At 42.5% G+C, this 20,647-nt stretch overlaps 1 protein-coding gene across 1 annotated transcript in view; it reads right to left on the reverse strand.

Annotated features, from left to right (window-relative positions):
- The window catches only part of LOC121607681 (A-kinase anchor protein 13-like), a 61,629-nt gene that overhangs the window by 21,588 nt on the left and 19,394 nt on the right, over positions 1–20,647 (reverse strand). Inside the window, exons 6-15 of the mRNA XM_041938620.1 lie at positions 14,507–14,579; positions 12,620–12,723; positions 9,861–10,032; positions 8,446–8,623; positions 7,259–7,318; positions 4,512–4,571; positions 4,117–4,297; positions 3,854–3,962; positions 2,137–2,179; positions 1,782–1,893 (exon numbers count right to left, since the gene is read on the reverse strand). Coding sequence (XP_041794554.1) covers positions 1,782–1,893; positions 2,137–2,179; positions 3,854–3,962; positions 4,117–4,297; positions 4,512–4,571; positions 7,259–7,318; positions 8,446–8,623; positions 9,861–10,032; positions 12,620–12,723; positions 14,507–14,579 — 1,092 coding nt within the window. The remainder of the gene's footprint in view (positions 1–1,781; positions 1,894–2,136; positions 2,180–3,853; positions 3,963–4,116; positions 4,298–4,511; positions 4,572–7,258; positions 7,319–8,445; positions 8,624–9,860; positions 10,033–12,619; positions 12,724–14,506; positions 14,580–20,647) is intronic.

The following is a 20,647-nucleotide window of genomic DNA, read 5'->3' on the forward strand; positions in this document are numbered from 1 at the left end:
ACGATGTGTGCTGTACACACAGCTGCGGCATTATGCTGCCACTGTCTGTCAGAACAAGAGGATGAACATGTTGCTTGACAAGACAGCGGCTCCACTGGCATTCACGTCATCCGTCATCAGTAAATACTCTGCAGAGATCTAAATTCAGTCTATCTTTTCTGCATTTTGACATGTTGCTCACCACATTTACATTTGTAGTTCTGTTGAATTGCTCCAAAATGATGTCTGCTTTGTGACTCTTTACAAACAAACCAAGAGGTGTACACATGAGGTCACATGGACTGATAGGAGGCTTTCTGATTGGACAGATTTGGTGATGTCATCCTTTTCAGTCAGTCTCAGTTGGTTGATCAGTTCGAGTCAAAGCAGGTGAGCTCTGGAGCACCATTACTTTTGCCCTAGTTTTGGTTTCCATTGAAACCTTGGTTTGTCACAGAGTTATGACACAATGTAGGTGTGAAGACTAATGTCACTGACAGTAATCAGTTATTATCAGGTGTGAACTGATGCCCTTTTACCTGAAATGACACACGTAGCACAGTGATACAGTAAGACTCAGTGCATGTAAATGCAGGCAATAACATAAATGGCATATTCTGATTGTGGTCACATTGAGAAAGAAGTAAACCACAGAGCTGTTTAGACTTCCTATTATGAGCAGCTGATGCTGTCGCATGGCCGATTACATCAATGTGTGTGAAATTCATCCGGCTTAATGCAGCAAGTAGCATGGTGGTCTTACTAATCACACTCACACTGATTATCATGATGACGTGTAGTCTGTTACATCTAAACACAAAGCTAGCTTCATCTTGGATGTCCGCTGTCTAGCTAGCATTAGCTGTAGTACAGCTGCAGGACATTTCATAACCTACAAATACAAGTGATCATCTGATCTGGTCCATTTATTTTCCCCAAATGTAGGTCACTATGTCACACAGTGGTGTGTCTCATCTTCAGCTCCGGTCTCTGAATGACCAGCTGTACCTGGTTAAATCCTATGTGTGATGACAGTGATCGTTATGGTCAGAGAGTTTTTCCTGATCAGAAGCAAGGCTAAGGGGACAGACAAGTCCTACTCCTGACAGATTTCAACCCCCCACCCCCCCCCCACCCCCCGGACACAAACATGGGATTTTGGGCTGTGTAAATAAATGTGGCTTGGCTTGACTGTATGTCGCTGTCACCAGAACAGCCTCTTATGTGATAGAAATAAATCAACAAACTATGTCACTGCTTTAACCAGAACACCTCTTCTTTAGAAAATATAGACAAATGTCACATTCACTGTCTATGAGAATAAGCTACAGTTATATATATATATATACACACACACACACAAACACACACAATGATCTCATCCTTATTTCCTGTACATGCACAGACACACACTGCAGTGTTCTCTGTGCATCTAGCACACTAACACTGCTCGAGTTACTATGGCAATGACAAAACAGGCACACAGACACACTAACACTATATATATATATATATATATATATATATATATATACACACAAATTACCTAAATGATCTCAATCTCAATAAATTGTACTGACAGCCTGTCACGGAGACTCCTAACATGCTTAAACTATCAGTCAAAGTATGCTATAAAAGAGAAGCCTCACTGAAATGCGTCTACATCACATCCTGAGGGCCTCTTTGTGATCTTTTCTTTGTGCTGCAGGTGTCCTTGCAGGTTAAGTGTGACATTTACACAGGCACGGGCGTACAGCAGCACTGGCATGTGCACGGCTGTAGCTTGCTGCAGGTGTTCTCACCTTGCCTTTCTTGCTCATCTTGCTGCGGAGGTAGCTGAACGTCCGACTGATCTTGGGTCCTCCTTTTCCTTCAGTGCCGCTCTGCAGAGGGCCCGGCTCCTCCTCTGAAATACTGACAAACACAAACCACAATTATAAGCCACTCTGCTTTGATAAGCATAGCAGAGAGGAGTGGAAAGTCTGCTCTTGTAATTTGTAAATGGTGTTACTGCATTAAAAATACAATCTCAGCAGAATTATGGTACTATGCACCGAATCACAGCCCATGTCAACATCTGTTCTGGAATATTCTGGTCTTCAGCTGTGAGAGTGTGTTTAACTTTTAAACATCTTCTACAAAAAGACTCATTCTTACCTGTATTCCAGTGGCCCAGAGTTACTGGAGAACGAGCTCATCCCTACAGGAAGCAAACAGGACAGACATCATCTGATCAGGTGCTACTCTGCATGGCAATACTGTTTATTTTAATACCTGCAAAAACAGTGTTCAAAGCCAAATTTACTGAGTGAGATCTGGTCAAGTAGTTCAAGTTTCAAAATACACTGCTAATACAGTAATTAGGAGGTTAACACAAAGAAGGCCGGGGGGAAGACATGTGGGCTCAAAGATATCACCAGTAATCAAAAAAGCGAGCACTCGTACAAGACCACAGGACCTTTCGATGCAACCATTATAACTACAAAGAGCAGATACAAAAATACAGAGAAAAACCTCAGACGATCTGATTAAAACCAGGCTTCTTTATGCTGAGCAGACAAAGATCAGGCAACCTGACCAGAAGGTCAGCATACTCACACGTCATGTCGTCCAGTCATTTCATATCCTGTGTACATTTCTTATTAATGGTATATTGTTATTTATTTTATGTTTTAATATTGAGTGAAGACCACAATATGTAGTTGAAAGCTAGTAAGTGAACCTTGAGGTAAGATTTTTTTTGTCAAAGTACTGTTTCGCAGGTCAAGAATGAACTTTCATGTCCAAAAGTTTGAGCCGCACAAAAGCAGCTTCTTTAGTGGGGATTCAGACTGAAGTCAGTCCTGTGTTAAAACAACACAGGGGGCTGCATGCTGTTCAAGTCCAGTATGACGTACAGATCCATGAGTTAGAAGGGTTATCAGACACCGAAACTCTGCACAGAGGTTTAGAATACTGTGGGACAGGATTTCACAACTGGCCAGCACAGCACCTTGCTGGATAACATCAGTTTGCATTGTGGCAAAATTTGAGCCTGACGTAAAGTTTTTGGTGAGCAAAAGAGCGTCGTTTTTGTCAGAGCCCCCTGTGCTGGCCCCCTGCTCTGTCAACAACTGGATCCATTTAAATGTATGAGAGGGTCCAGTTTTCATGCAGGTCTGACAGGAGACCAATGTCTCAAATCAAAACTTTGAGCAGTCAGAAGCGAGTCCTCACCAAATGTAATGCCATGAGAAGTGCAAGTGGACCTCAGAGTAACCCACAACGCATAACTTGACTCCGGCATCATGTGGGTGTTTGGGGGTTTTTGAGGGGTGGGGTTGGTTGGGAGTACTGAGCAGTTGTGGTTGACCTTCTGCTGAAGTTGTTCTGGTGTTTTGTGATTTTGAAAATTGAATGTCCAAACTCATAGTTGAGCTGTAAAAAACTGACGGCTTCCAGGACAAATTAGCCAGGAAGTTTCCTCACTATCGATCTGATTCTGCAGGTCCAGGAGGAGGTGAACACATTTTAGTGAGCACTTGTTGCTTTGTCGGGCAGTGTTACAGGACAGCACGCTGACAGAGGAAACACAGCATTACAGGTACAGTCATCATACTTACTCCCTCCCTCCTCCTCCTCATCACTGGAGGAAGAGCCAATAGAAAAGAAGCGTCTATTTTTGGGGAGGAGCGGAGAGATACTGAGGGAGAAGCTGATTCGTCGCTTTGATCGAGGAAATCCTCTCGCTAAAGGGTATCGATGGGGTGTAGCAGGATTAACAGGACAGTAAAAAAAAAAAAACATCTAAGTTCAGAAGTACAGGAGGGCAAAAGAGCAAGAGGATGACGTGAAAGATGAGGAAAGAAAACCTGAAGGACAAGAAGAGACTCACCATCTACATCACGGTGACTGATGGTAACCATGGAGATGGATTTAGTGAGGGTTTGGTGATTGAACATGGCAGGACAGCTGCTGGTCACTGACAGGACCTGATGTGATGTCTAAAAAACACATGAGGGGAAAATCATATTACTGATATTATGAGCGACACACACACACACACACACACACACACACACACACACACACACACACACACACACACACACACACACACACACACACACACACACACACACACACACACACACACACCTGGCTGTCGATGCTGCTACCATCTCCTTCCTGCTCCTCCTCAGTGAGGGAGACCAGGGAGCCCCTCTCCTGGCTCTCCAGGCGTAAACTCCTCCCTGCAGTCCTCTCCCTCTGATCACTGAAGCTGGGACACTGAACCTGGACCGCTCCCTTCTCCACCTCCAGACCCTCCAGACTGTAGCTGAGTGCAAGGAGACAACACAAACATGTAACTGTATGCCGTCATGTTGTTATACTGTGCAAAATGACTGTTCTACATTTCATAGTGGGCTTTTACATCATAGTTAAAGATCTCAGTATGTTTTGACTCTGAATTTAAACATTCCTCTGGGAGAAACCTTCAGAAATGCAGCTAGAATTAAATCACATCATCTTTATTGTCCTATACTGATTACCTTCTGTTGTCTATTTGCTCCTGATCAGGATGACGCAAGTTGGATGGACACCAACTCATACTGAAGAAATGGACAGACAGGGGGATGACGGATGGATGATGGAGGACAATACATGGAAAAGAGAGAGAGATGTGGGAGAGAGAGATGATTAGATGTTTTAAATGTAGAATGAGACAGAGGAGATGGATTAATGATGACGGTATTATGGTGACAGACATGTGTCTAAACTACTAGGATACAGGGCTATGGCACCCTCTATCCTCAGACGCTCAACACACTGAACAAACACACTCCAGTGTCTCTGTGCTGATGACAGGAGTTGGCCACGAAATTCCATTCAAAAATTCACCTGTCAGACTTTGTCACTGCTTTTCACACAACTGGAAAGTTTTGGGAGACTCTAGTTGGAGGAGCAGCAGCTCTCTATGGGATTTGCAGATGTCGACGCTGGTTAAAACGCGACAGCGAGGATTGGAAGCTGCGACCCCGTCAAGGCATCTGGTGGATGTCCGCTCTTTGGCCCAGAAAATGGATCAACTGCTGCTTCTCAACAGAGCAAACACAGACTTTTCCAGGTCTGCAGGTGCGGTTTGGTGACCAGATAAAACACTACATGTGCAGGGCTTCCAACTCCTCCGAGCAGACAGCGTATCAGGAAAAAATGAGGGCAGGCGGGATGTACTTACACGCAGTCCTCACTTAGAGACTTTTCCCTGAACCATTAATGGTTTTAGACACCAGGGGAGGTTTCCTCATTTATTCTGGTCTATGTTAAGGTGCCACAGGCTCCGTGTTAGTGACGTCCTACAACAACTGGCTGACCAGGTGACAAACGTGGAGCACAAACATCCAAAGTTGCTCTTCTCCCTCATTGCTCTTTGGGTCAAACCTCAGCCACAAACAGGCAGATTACAGACAGCACAGTGAGCGTCCCACCAGGGATAAGACACTGGAACACTTCTACACCATATTAAAGGACATCTATCGCTCTGCCCCCCCCCCCCCCCCCCCCCCCCCGCAACTGTGAGACTCTCTGATCGCTCTCTGTCTTCTCCCAACCTGCAGGAGGAAGCTAAAATCTGCTGAGCATGAGAGGAGATCCTACCTCTGTGACCAGGCAAAGCTGGACGGACAGGCCTGCTTTGACTGCACTGATTGGACTGTTTTTGAGGCGGCAGCTACAGACCAGGGTTCAATGACAATGTGACATCTTATATCTGCTGGTTTGAGGACAGAGTGGGTGACAAACACAGACACAATCATCAAAAAGGCCCAGCAGTGGATGTACTTCCTGCGCCAGCAAGTTCAACCCGCCTCAGGAGCTGCTGATCCAGTTCTACACTGCAATAATCAAATCTGTTCTCTGTTCATCCATCTGTCTGGTTTATAGAGACGGTGATGGATGTTGTTGTCTCTTCCTGTCCAAACAGGGAAGGAACAGACTACAACAGACTGTCAGGGCCGCAGAGAAAATCACAGGTGCTAACCTGCTCTACATTCAGGACTTATACACCGGCATCACTGCAGACCCATCACACCTTGAACACAACCTGCAAACTTAGAAATTATATATTTACATTACAAACCATTATCATGTAATGCTTCATGTATAAAGAGTTACAAATTACATTTTTAATACAATATTTATTCGAGCCCTCTGTGCACTGCATTCCTGTTTACAATTTACAAAAACACTTTCAACTGAACATATTTATCACTTTTTTTCTCCTACTTGTATGTAACTTATAGTTAAATATTCCCTTATCTTTGCTCACCTTTCTTGCCCATGTTTTTAGCTGTCTGTCCATTTCTATCTTCCTGAAAACTGTTCTTGGAACAGTGTGCAAAATTGAAAGCAACACAAAACTGGAGGTGAATTCCTCGAATGTGTACACATAAACTGACTCTGACCCCAGTTGCTATGCAAAGCTGGAGGGTGTTTGTCTTAGTGTCAGGATAAAAGCTCCTTCCTCTCCTTAATTCTCAGTGTAGTAACGTAATGCTCTAATCAGTGGGAGAAGATGTTGGTCTCCAGCTGCTGACGAGTTGATGAACTGGACCTGACACATATCACTGCACCATATTCGACTGAATCAAAGAGGATTTTTCCATCTCCACCCTCACTCTGTTCTACCAGATGGTGTGGATCTACTTCTTTTATTCCACGAATGACTTTTCCATTGGATACCATGCATGGCACTGGGAGTGTGTGTGTGTGTGTGTGTGTGTCTAGACTGTCAGGCTGAGCAGGCCGAGGCTGGAAAGACCACTGAATCACTGCACTCCAGTCACAAAAGACAAGAACGCTAATCTACACGCAAACACCTGATGTGACTGCTCTGACAGAGAACAATGATATTCTGATTATGCTTTGAGAGCTTGTAACTACATCCTGTCTGTTTGTTTTTCAGGACACACTTGTCTTTATACACACTGAAGGTCTAAGAATGCCATCAGAACATTTCTACATTCTTGTCTTTTAGACAGTGTTTCCATCACGTGTCTGAACTGCTCTGGTCATTAGTGACTAATGTGGGCCTGAAAGAACTCCTTGACTTCAGAGCTGAATTACTGGCTGTCTGGTGTGGAAAGGCCTGCACAGTGACTCACTGACATATCAGTGTCTTCTATGACCCGCCCGTTGGCCTAAACACAAAGTATAAAGGCAGTAAAAAGAGGAAGAGTGTGTACATATAAAGTCACAAAGGGGATGTGCATGTGAAGCAGGTGATGGATGAAAGGTGTACCTTCGCCTGTGGAGGGGGGGCTTGGCTCTCTTCGCCTCTCCTGACAGGCTCTTCAATGAGCTGAAAGAAGAGACAGATGAACTGTTAGTGGAAAGACTTGAACAAAAGAATCCTAAAGGCACTATGTGGAGAATTTCTACAGAGTTAATGGATGTGTCTAACATAATGTGATCCCTTGCTTATCCTATTTAACATATACTCTACTGAAAACAGAACAAAGGCAATATATTTAATGTTTGACCTCATCAGCTTCATTGATTTTTTTATTCTGAATTTGATGCAGCAACACGTTTCAAACAAGTAGGGTCAGGAGCAACAAAAGACTGGGAAAGAAGTGAAACGCTCCAAAAACACCTGTTTGGATCATTCCACAGGTAAACAGGTTGATTGGTAACAGGTGATAGTATCATGATTGGGTATGAAAGGAGCATCCTGGAAAGACTCAGTCACTCACAAGCAAGAATGGAGTGAGGTTCACCACTTTGTAGGTCACATGATTGTATAAAGGATGTTACTACATGGGCTCAGGAACACGTTGGCAGTGACCACAGTTAATCTGCAAAGAAGTGCTTTCTGTTTTTATTTATGTTTTACACAGCATCTCTACTTTTTGGGAATCTGGGTTGTAGAATATCTCCTTCTTCAAATGCATATTCATAAGGGAGAGAGGCGTATTTCAGTTATGGCACACACGCACGCAAACGCACACACACATAAAGTAGAGCTCAGAGGAGACCTTGGAGGAGAGCTCAGCTGGCTGATGGCAAACAGATGGCTGGTGCTCTGGTCTGATAAACAACACAGGCACGAAGGCCTCAGCACATCATGATGTGAGTGTTTCATACAGAAGAGGAGCTGGCAGTAATGTAAGTGTGTAATGTCCTGTGTGTGTGAAGAAGAGCTGACTCTGCTACAACCAATGGAAACTAGTCCTTAACAGGACAAACACAGGAAAAGTCTGTTCCTACCAAAATACATGTTGGATGAAGTCTCACGTAAGATATTGTATTATGATGACGGATCCACATACAAAAAGATGAAAGAGCCACAGCTGTTCAGATAGCTGTGGGGTTCCCCTCACCCTCTGCCTCTCTGGGACTAAATGGTGCTTTGCAGACGAACCAGTCCTATGAGGTGCTCTAGATTTGAAGTGTCATGAGGACTACATTAACCTAGAAACCCAGTACCTGCGCTGCGTGATGTCACTATCTGCCGCGGCGTTGTTCCTGCCCGGCTCCCAGCTGTGACGACGAAACGGAGACAAGGAACGAATGGAGGCTCGCAAGATGGCAGAGGAGACGGGGTTTTCTGGGAGCTGGTCTTTTTTCTCTTCCTCCTCTCCTCCCCCTTCTGTCTCTCCTCCTCCTGGGATTCAGAACAAAAACACAAAACTATTACTCATCGTGACTTGATTTTTGGGGCATGTGCACCTCTATTACACAGTGACAGCGGAGAGGTGACAGGAAATGAAGTTAGGGGTGAAATTGGGAGCGACGTGCAAAACAAACGTCGGATGTAAAATTCGGATGTTGCTATTCATGGTCAGCACCTTAACCCCTAGACTAGCAAGGCCCCCACATCACCTTTCCTTTTTAGATGAACTGATTGGGGGATGAATGCATTTTGAGGTTGTCCTGAAATTAAAATTTATAAAAATGTACAGCTTAAGGTATACATGTAACATGTATACCTTAGTGGAAAAACTATATGTGCACAGAATGAAGTACATACAAAGTGCAAATACCATGAATCAAAATCCAGAGTATCTGTTACAACAGAACAAATTATAAACAATTTTCAAAAGTTGCAGATTCAGTGTTGCTACGCTCCAAATGTTACAAGCATAGAAATATAAAGATAAAATGGGAAAGAAATAAAACGTTATAATCTGTATTACAGGAGCATAAATACGAGATATTAGTAACAATAAAACTGTAAGAGCTCATATGAATCTCATTTAAGGTTTATTTATGTCTCTCCTGCAGCCCCTTTGTGCAACTCACGAAACAAAAATGGCTGAATTAATAATAAGCCACAGAAATAAACTATTATTTATGTTGGAGTGTGGAGGATGAAATTAATCCTTCTTAAATGTCCTTTAGAAATAGTCGTCTCTGAGCTTTTTTGACCAGGGTGGAGATGTGTGACATCCATGACAGGTTCACCTGCTGCACCTCAGCTTCACCTCAGCTCCACTGATGTAGACTGATGTGTTCATCTTCGCCTGCTTTTTTACACAATCAACAATCAACTCCTTGGTTTTGTTTTAGTTTAAACTATGGGAGGTTTTATGCATTCACTGAAATACCAAGATGTATAACTTCATATTGGATTTGATATTTACAGTCATTAACATTTTTCTGTCTCCTGCTGTCAGACTGATGTTTGCAGAGAACTGGGACCTCTTGTTGCGAGGACAGCTCAGAATGAACTTATATAACTATACTTAATTTCATAAGCAAAAAGAAAACTGGAAAATGTGGAGAAACCCAACATACTAATATGTTCTGATATTGAAATGAAATCTAAATCAATTCCTCGATTTCTTTTGAGAAACAAGAAGGGCTTCTGTTAGAAATCATACAGGAAGTGTGTGCTTTACCTCTGTCCTCTGTCTCTGACTTCCAGGACAGTCTGGAGCTCTGAGGGGCCACCGCTTCAGACGTGCCCACTGACAAAGCCCCCTCACTGGGACTCGACGCATCATCTATGGAAGACCAGGAGACACGAACCCCTCTCTCCCTGTGTCCAACGCAGGGCGGAGGATCTAGAGGCTAGAAAACAAAAGAAGACATGAGAGATGTGTTTTTAGCAATGAAGGCTCTAATGTCGGTGAAAAGTAAAAGTCATTTCTTCTCAATGAAACTTGAAGAAACAAGTTGTGAGTCAGCAGGACACATCCTGAAGTCACTGGGAAACACACTCTCATGCTCATATTATTATATTTCCCAACTACTCAAAATACTTGCTACAAATTTAGTTAGTTTCAACAAAAACCAAAACCCTCATCCTAATCTAGCCCCGTATGGGAGTGGAGCTCAGAAAAAGCCTCTTCCGCATTTTTCTGATCTTTCTACCCCTGTGGGGACATTTGGTTTCCATAGAAGTCAAGTACTCCACAGGAACACTTACAGTCAAACACTCCCACCCTGACAATACCTCTTATTGTTGTCCAAATCCCATAATTTGCTTCAGAAGTTGAGCATTGGAGTCAGATATGAATGTGATTTCAAAGGATCCTGTAAGACAAGGTTTTGGGCGAAACAGCAGCCAAGTTTAGCCTGGCCACATGGCGTCTCTGGAGGTGCGGGATTATGGGAAAACTCAGTGGAAAAGGCCTCTTCCAGAACAGCTGAGTCACACTGAGCTGCACTGATCGCACTCTGAGCCTCCTTGGCCTTTGTGGTGCCATTAGACAAAATGCTTCTCAGTAATAGCAAAATGTGTCAGAAACTTTACGCGACTGTGTAGGAGCTCTTGTGAATGTAAAAATGTTCAACATCACTATTATTACAACTATTAATGCTTGATCTAGTGTCAGGAAAATGTGGTTTATCTGCATTCTCTGGTGCCACACATCATCCTTGTTATTCCGAGTTTAGTGGGAAGTCATTTACATATAATGAAGGACTGCCCAGAAGTGCTTTAGGTCTGGAGTTGCACATGTGCATCACATGTGATGCAACTGTAGCTGGTATTCCTCTTTTACTTACTGGTTCACTTCTAAGAAATGACTCAGTAACGTATGCTACCAGATCTCAGAGGAGACCTGGACTTTTAGGTCTGACAGCCAACAAAACATTTTCATGTTAAGTTGGAGGCCTCCCGTTCAACTTCAGATTTCCCAGGGGATTGTCTCATTATTAGACATCATCTCTCTGGAACTCTGTACAGCTCGACCCAGCAGTGCGAAGGGAAATACATCGACACCGTGTTCAAAGCACTGGAGAAAGTTTAATTAAGTAATAAGGCAGTTTGGCATTTATTACTGATGTTTCATTTGCACATTTGCCTCAGCAATAGAGGTCATGTTTTCAGTTTGGCTTGTTTGTCTGTTTGTCAGAAGGACTACGAAAAAACTACAGATCTGATTTTCATGAAACTGGGTGGCAGAAAGCAGCATCGGCCAACCCATTAAATTTTGGAGCGGATCAGAATCACGGTGCAGATACACAAATTATTTTTCACTTTTGTTAACTTTGTGCATATGGTCTTAGTGGGATAAATGCCATTCATCTTAAAATCCAGTAGATGGTAGTAAAGCTCAGTAGCGAAAACACAATACCTATTATAGAAACACAATGACTCCATGTGACTATTCACATTCACAGGTACCAGTAATCCTCTAGGAGTCGATGCTTGTAGTTAATCAAGCTTCCTACAGAGAGCAGTCGTTATGCTTGTGATGGAGCACCGGGGATGCCGGTTTCATGGGAAAACCAGCACAACTGTTACATCGCCACAACTGGAACAATGTTTTTTTTCTCTCAAAATAGAGTAATTTTAGAGACATGTATGCGCAAATATCATGCAACTAATTATAGTCTTACTTACATCAAAATGGACACTGTCTGCACCAGAGATATTAATGACAAATGTTCAAATTAAGTAATATTATTGACCATGAAGTAAGTTCTTCTTTGTGAACTGACAGATTTTTTAACACTCTGCTGTGTTCATGGTGTTATTTCAGTCCAAGAATTTGATATTTCTGCATATGTACATAATAAAGTGTTGTCTGGTTTTCACAAATGTACATTAAGTATGTGAAATGTTTCATATTTAGAAGGACATTATACTTTATTAATATATATACACTAACAAGAGCCCCATGCTTGTACACTTCAACACACTGTTGAATTGATGCATGTCCAGTATTACAGATGAACTGTATGCAAAGGCAGATGATTTGCTGTCATATTCAATCTAACCTCCAGCATTGAAAAATAAAAAGTGGATCACAAAAGACGGCCCGGGTCCATGCAGTTGTGTGGAACAGCCAGTCAACTGGTTTTCCTCTGGTTCCTGCCAAGCTGCAGAGGGGAAAGTGTTTCCCAGTCTGTTGCGTAACATTTCACCAGAGGTTTTCCCATCTGGTTAATTTTAGAAAAGTGCAAAGGCAGAAAGCTGCAGCGGCACTGTTATTTCTGACCCCGACATAAACAGAGTACGTTCTAAATGTCAGCTGCAGTGCTGACGTAAAACCCATCTGACACCAGGGTTTATGTACAGTACCACCAGAGACTATGAGCTGATGGAAAGATGACTGCGAGCTCTTTACCAGGAGCAAACAAATGGACATGGACGTGTGTGTGTGTGTGTGTGTGTGTGTGTGTGTGTGTGTCTTAGGAGGTTTCTTACCTTTTTAAAGACACTGTCATCCAGCTCATTACTGACTTTCAGACCGTCTTTGTCTGTGTGCAACAAACACATGGACACACGCTCCTCTCTGTCTGGATGGACGTCTGGAAAGAAAAAGAGGAGGAGGGAGAAGTGGGAAGAGGAGACAGAGACAAAAACACCTGGGTCAGTGATTAAGGGAAGGGCATAATTTTTTTTCGCTTGCTGAGTTAAGAATATGACATCTTGTACTTCAGCAGAATTTGTGGTGCCATGTCTGAACGGGATATTGCAGCACTGGTTGCAATCCACCGAGACAGGAAGTTGACCTCATACCACCCAAACCGCAGAGAACCAGCCTGAGTGTGCATGTGAGACAGTCAGCAGGCCTGCTGAACATAATTACATCTGTTACATGGTTACTTCACTGCTGTGATACTAACATCATTACAACTGCACAGCTAAATAATAAACCTAGTATACCATAAAACCACTAAAGTTGATGGGCTCAGTTTATTACCTAATATCGTTCTAACTGCGATGAGGATTTTAACTGTGGTGAGTGACCAGGTAAAAATATGACACAACAATAATCCAGTGACACACTGTAAGTTTAGTGCAGAGGCTGAGGAAGTCAAACTGTCCAATTAGGGGACAAAAGCTCCCCACGTTGACTCCATCATACTCCAGAATGAACTCGCTAGAAAGTTTTGCCCCTGATTGGACAGCTTGGCTTCCTCTGATTGGACGGTCAGTGGGGCAATGATGATTGACTAGTCAGTGGGCAACGTGCTGATTGGCTTGTTAGCTCAGGCGTAAAAACAGGGTTAAAATTCGTGCTTGTAACCTGTAGCTTGTATACTTCAGTGTCACGTACACAGACAGGAAATCTGTGTGTCCGCCTCTCCGACTCTGTGAAACCTCACTGTTCAAAACATTCCTCCATAAATTTTAATTCCACATCCAAAAAATATTCCTACAGCTACAGAAACTTTTAGTACATGTGCAAATTATACCTGCGTGCCCAAAACGTTTTCACACATGCACAAGATGTTTCTACAGCTGCAAAACTTTATTACAAACTCACAGGACCCTTCTTTGCTTCCAAAGAGCTTTTTCCATATAGCACTTTTTAAAATACGGAGTTGCAAAGTGGGAAGACTATGAGAAGCATCACATTTAGGAGATGATGGAATTAATTTAGCATTTAATTTAGTGTTTTTCTGTGACAGACACTGACGTGGTAAACTCGTACACATTTCATGTGATCTCGCGCAGCTTTAATGTCATCACTATACTGCTTCTGCTTCTGCTTCTGTGTGACTGGACAGGTTGAGACCATCCATCTCCATTCCCTCCTGATTCTACGTAATGTAATTCAGCAAATCTTTACCTGCCATTTCTCTGGACTCAATGTAATCACATTAGACTGGAAAGAGGATTGTCACTGTGGACGATCCAAATGAATCACTTGGATTTAATGCAGTTTAGTTCTGATACTGGACACAGATAGAGGGACATACTCTGGATTGAGCCTGTTGGTCTGTTGTATTTGACATCCACTAAATATAATATTATAATGTCGGCTGATTACATATTCAGCACATGCACATGAATGACTAATTCAATCTATTACCTTCTGCACACAAATATGCTTCATTTTTCCCCACAACAGCTGCCAGGGTCATAGCATGGCCTGTTTTTAGTTGACATTCTTTTACATTAATTCATTCAGTCATTTAAAACATTACAAAAAGATGAAGCGGCTTCACATCTGTGACTTCCCACACACACTGAGACAACTATCACTTGACAAACAGGTGTAGCTCTGGGGTGTTTCAAAGCATGTTTTCCTCTTGCTCTCTTTTCATCCCGGTGGATTAAGAGTTTGACAGTTGTGGGTCTTACCTGTACATGTTGTTCCTGTGTTGGGTTCAGGGCAGGGCGGGACAGGGTAGAACACATCCCTCTCCCTCTGGATCTAAGTGACAGCAGCACAGACAGGAAGAAAAGGCAGAACAGAAGTGAGAATTAAGGGTGCTTAATTATTATATGATACTGCATGTTTCCAGAGAGTTCATTCACAACAAAAGCTTCTTTATAGAGAGATAGTGTTTTCTGCTCTGGTAGGAGCTCAAAGAACCGTCTTGTGGTTCCATGCAGAACTCTTCAGTGTATGGGTGTTTGCAGCGTCACATCATTACTGAAATATGATGTTGTCACACCCACTGGCTCCACACGTGACTGTTGAAACAAATTCCCACCCACACGAGCAGTGTGCACGCTATGTGTGTGTGTGTGTGTGCCTCATGTTTGAGCTATAGTGTGAGCATTATCAACATTGACCAGAGGAACTTCCACACTCTGCTGACCACACAGCACACACACTCCAATACACACTCACAGGCCACAAGCAAATGATTGTTCCACCCCTGCAACCAGACACAGCCAGTTCAGTGTCATGTCAGAGAGATGTAGGAGGGGTCTCTACAAGACGTCTGCATTTCTGTATTGTACACACTCACACTCACACACACTAGACACTCTGTTGTTCTGTAGTTTTATCATGGGCAGACAGCCACACACAAACGATCCATATCTGAAACAATATCCTGCAGCAGCAGCTGATTTGAATCGCTGAACATAATAAAGTTCTCAACGTCCGTCCCCCAGCAGACATTTCTCAGCAGTGTACTTACGCTAGCATCAAGGGCCAGTTTTATCTAAAGACTTACATCATCGTTTAGAAATAGTGTCACAGTTACAGAGTTTGCACATTAGAGAGTAAATTCAGTTAATGCTCATTATTTAGACCTGTACATACAACAGACTACTTTATTTCATGTTTACACATCAATTAATAGTTTATAGTTCAATACAGTTTATTATAGTTCTGGGGCCAAATGCATAAAACTCTGTGTAGATTCACAACTAAAACTATGTATACGCACAAAGACAGAAATATGCATACGCATTCCTTTTGTCAGATTTATAAATCTCCATGTACACATGGTTCTGCTTTAGAAATTTAAATCATTGCGTAACTGGATGCACATGCACAAGCCTCATTTCCACAGTTTGCCATGAACGGACGCAGAAATGCCCTTTAAGATCTGTTTGCTTATTGATACTCATTAGAGATGTCAATGAGAAGAAAGAACTGCCATTTCAGTGGCTGTGAGGTTCTCCAACAGCACTAGAACAGCAGTCGCTATGCACAGCTGTGACTATTTATAGCGCCCATGCCATCACATGTACCTGCAAACCATCATCCTGGTGCTAACAGCAGTATCTCAGTCATCATTGTTAAATGTCAGAAGGATGATCAATGATTTATTTATAGAGCTCATATGGAAACAGACTTTATAAAGTGCTTCACAATATATGGCAAAACAAAAAAACATTAATATGAGGAAATAATGGCTGGAAAGTAAATATGAAAAACTCATAGAGCTCATAAATATTGTATGCATGTGGGAAACAGCCTATGCATGCTTTTTGTGTGTATTTCACATTGTTTACAGTTAATAATGTACTGTTATATACTGTTAGGTTTGAGTTGAGCTTTATTTGTTCAAGAGGTCAGACTCAGACTGTAAGGTGGAGTGGGTCTGGCTGGGTTGATGGCCTACAAGATGGTTTCATCAGCATAAAAATGGACAGTGGCGTGTTTAGTGGAAAAAAAATATTTAGAGAGTAAATAGCAGCGGGCCCAAAATTGATCCTTGTGGCACAGCTTGATTTCTACAAAGGGTGTAGAACCATGTTGAGTTACCAATGTCACACACAACAACTGTACTGCGAGCAGGTCTAAATCCAGACTGTTGTGGCTGAAGGAACATTATTCTAGAAGTTGGGTTGATCAGTGATTGATCATATTTAGGTTAGTGTCAGTGTTTCTGATGTGAAGTTTATCTTTTCAGCTGCAACTTCGCTTCTGATCATATACACAAGTAATCATGTGCACACTAACAGCATCCTGTTTCATCTGGAGTTACTGTCACAGATGCCATCGCGTAATAGCTCTCGTTCTTAAGGGACATTCCAAACTAACCAATCCAAAACAAGAGAAGGACTACAGTGCAGATGATGGCTGTGGGAAAACTACAAGAAAACACACAAGACCTGTCATCTGGCTCTGATGATGAAGTATAACTGGGAGTGCTTACAGGTTAATTAGAAAAAGACTGATATATATATCTGCATATATATGTCTGAAGCAATGGATTTTAAAGTCACCCCACTGGTCTGTTGTGTAACTCCTGTAGGCTGAGCCATCAGAGCAACCTCATATTTAGTTCTGTGATTGTTCATCACTGACGCCAATGACTCCTTTGTCCCCTCATCCACTTGTCTCAATGGATCCATTGTAATGGCTCCATGACGCCTGCTCTGTCTATAATGAACATCCTGTAGAAACGAGAGATCTGCACAAAAGAGCGACTCTCCAGCACGCAGGGGACAGCAGGCAGATTTATCAATCTGCACCCGATCTGCACATGCTGGACATCTGCGTGAAGAAACTCTCTTTTTAAATCCCCCATATGCTCATTCATGGAAAGCCATGGAGAACCATCTTTATTCAGATTTCACCACATGCAATTTGGCAAAAGTGGTGATATACTGCCAGTGCAAACCAAATGTGTTTATATTTAAATCATTCTTTGCAAACTTATACCATAAAACAACAGCTACTCTCATACAGCTTGTACTGAATATTAAACAGCAAATAACAAAGTAATCATTGGTATTAAGACTACACGGCCTCTGTTGACACCAAGCTGGTCACACTGTAAAAAAAACCCTAGTTTATTGTTAAAAATTGTCCTATATGCTTCATTTTTTTTGCATTAAACTGTCATTTATACTCCTCACACATCTATACACAGTGTTTTAATCATGGACCTGAATACATCACAATATAACATGAGCGTGTTTGACTGTCATCTGTATCATGAAAACTCCCGCTTCTTTGGCTACAAGCAGTCTCTATTCACACTGTAACTATGGACACAGACAACAAACACCTGGATTACTTCTGATACTGAAGAAAGAGCCTGAATCTGATGATTATGAGAGAAGATCTGATGAAGTTTAAGGAGTCTATCCTGATGGACACAACTGTGGTGATGGTGGTTGTGGTAGAGGGTGAACATTACTGCAATAATCTGGTCAGAGCACATCACTTATGAATATCTGAATAATACATTTGAATGCGGTTATACCCCTAATACATACAGTATGCGACCCAGCTGAAATATGCAGGGTGTTTCCTGGCTGATACTTAGTGGATCTTTGACATGACACACATGGCTGTGAGGTACACAGAGGTCATGTCTGGACTTGGAGCTGTACAGTAATCTTTTAGGCTGGGAGCTTCAAATCCAGCCAGGCACATCAGGACCTGACAGAACCGAAGACATGTAAAGGAGGGCAGCGCTGATTTACAGAGGAGATCCAGCATCACATCAGCTCTCTCACTGACTGACTCATTACAGACATGTGAGTGAGCTTGGATAAGAAAAGTGTAACAACCGGTATGGTCACTGGTCAAACATCACAAGCCAGTGTGATGGAGATGTGAGAGACAGCTGTAAGTTTGTGAGAAGTTATCCAATCAAAAGAAAGCACTTAAAGGCAGCATCCAGCATTGCTGACTGTCAAAGCATCACAGCCACACTCGCACGAGGGAGGGTAACACTTCATACTAAAGTACACATATTCACCACTAACTAGTTGCTTATTAGCATGCATATTAATTTGCTTATTGACTCTTTATTAGTAATTACACTTATTTCGGCCTTATTCCGCATTAACTTTCTAAAACTTACACTTCTCCCTCAATAACCTCCCAATTACTGCTTAATGATTGTAAGCATGGAAGTTGTTGTACATGAAGTACAAATAACACTAACCAACAGAATAAGGCATTAATAATTTGGTTCATAATGACTGTATAAATAAAACTGACTTCTGTAAAACGAACCTCACTTGAACAAACCATGTAAATCTGCAGCTGAACTAAAAGCCAAAAACATGAGTCAGGAGCTTTTCTCAGTTCAGGTCCGTAAAGGTGGTGCCTCAGTCGGGACACGTCCAATGAGACGCCGTCCAAACCCTCACATCTCCAGTCAGACATAAGAGACCTCAATGACATGTGGGCCACAGAGTTCAGAGAGCAGGAACAAACAGCATGATGACATCGTCCACATGAAGAGAGGATGGGAGCAGCGTGGGAAGAGAACACCACCACAGCACCAACTCCACACTGCTGCACCGGGTGTGTCCTCCTGTGTGTGTCTGTCTGTAAACCTCCATCAGCATATCTCCATCTATACATCTCTGACTGATCAGCATCTCTCAGGCTGTTACTGTACATCATCTCAGTATCATCTCTGTCCGACTTGCTCCAGAAAGTAAATGTCATATGAATCAACTAATGAGGACCGCCAGTAATTCACACAATTTCTGCTAACTCTGCAGAAACAACAGATCAGTATAAATAGCTTGTTTGAGCGGGAAAAGACATTAACTGTCAGTTTTAAATCAATGACTCAAGCAATCTGTTTCTCCAGTGCGATAAATAACATGCCACCCTGAACCTGAAACCCCTTCTTCTCAAACTCATCTCATTCAAATCTGATCACACAGACATCAAACACAGCATCACTCTAATATTCATATTACAAAACAGGACTTAACAGACCTACAGCACCTGCAGCCTTTCATTAACTATTTACTGTTTAGATATCATGTAGACCATTTACAGCAGTTTTTATTGCTGCCTGTCCAGTCTGATCTTTTAGAAATAAACACATTTCGGATGTATTTGTGTCACGTTCTGTGACACCCTAACTCTGCAGCAGGTCTATAATCAGTCTAGGAGCAGCAGCCATCCAGCAGGCGTTTAACTTTTCAACTATGAATTCTGACATAGTTGACAGCTGAGATGCTGCGTCATGAGTAGCTGCCACTGCTTCGGGACGAGGGTCTCCTGTTTGGTAAATAGATCCCCTCACATCCCTCTCATTCGTTCTGAGAATCTGAGTCGAGGGGAAGAGACACGGGTGAGGAAAGTGAGGAGCCACGTTAGCCAAATGGAAAGCGCACACCGTCTCCATGGCAACATTGTACTTCCTGTTTGCATCACCCGAAACTGTAGTTCCAAAACTCAGAAATGTCAGGAGTGACAAAATCCGCCATAAGAAGTTTTTTGTGTTTGTTTTGCGGCTCAGAACGTCCCACCAACACTCTCCTCTATCATTCAAAGACAGACATCTGTGGTGTGAGCGAACTTCTTCACGTTTCATTTTACTCCGTCCTCATTAAAACTGCTCTACAACATCTACAGTACACTGCCACTGACATATTGACTGACATTTCTGAGAAGCCTAACTTACTGAAAATAACAATATATGACAAGTCTGGCCGGGGCATGGAGCGGACTCTGCTAAAAGCCTGAACACAAAGGGATTGAAAACTGAATCAAGGGTCCAGATGGTTTCATGGAAGCCTCCATATTTGTTACAGAGTACAGAAATTTAAAATATACTGGCGTCTTGCAAGACATCAACATCAAATCTGACCCGTGAATCTGCAGATAAAACGACTTCTTGGGAATAAAATATGGGTAGGATAAATATTTAGTCATCAATATTTTATCAATAGTTTGCATATATACACACACATACACGGACACACACACAAACATCCTCCTACCTTAATCAACACCACATCCACAGTCCTCTCTCCTTTGGCACAGAAGCTGTACCTCCGCCTGTGTCTCTCATACATGCTAGCAATTTCCTCCTGTCTGCAGCTGAGGAGCGTTGTGTTAATGCACACGCTGTGAATCAACCATTCTGTAAAAAAAAATCCTCAACGATCACACCTCTCTCTACCGTCTCTCCTTCCTCTCTTCACTGCAACGCAGTCAGAAAAACAAATAACGTGAACGGCTGAGGGTGGAGTACCCAGGGGGAAAAAAAGGGATCCAACTGGCAGTTTCCAGCGCGGCAGGCTGCTGATTTTCTTGCCATCAAAAGAAAA

This window comes from Chelmon rostratus, chromosome 6, assembly GCF_017976325.1.
Source record: "Chelmon rostratus isolate fCheRos1 chromosome 6, fCheRos1.pri, whole genome shotgun sequence".
Taxonomy (NCBI): domain Eukaryota; kingdom Metazoa; phylum Chordata; class Actinopteri; order Chaetodontiformes; family Chaetodontidae; genus Chelmon; species Chelmon rostratus.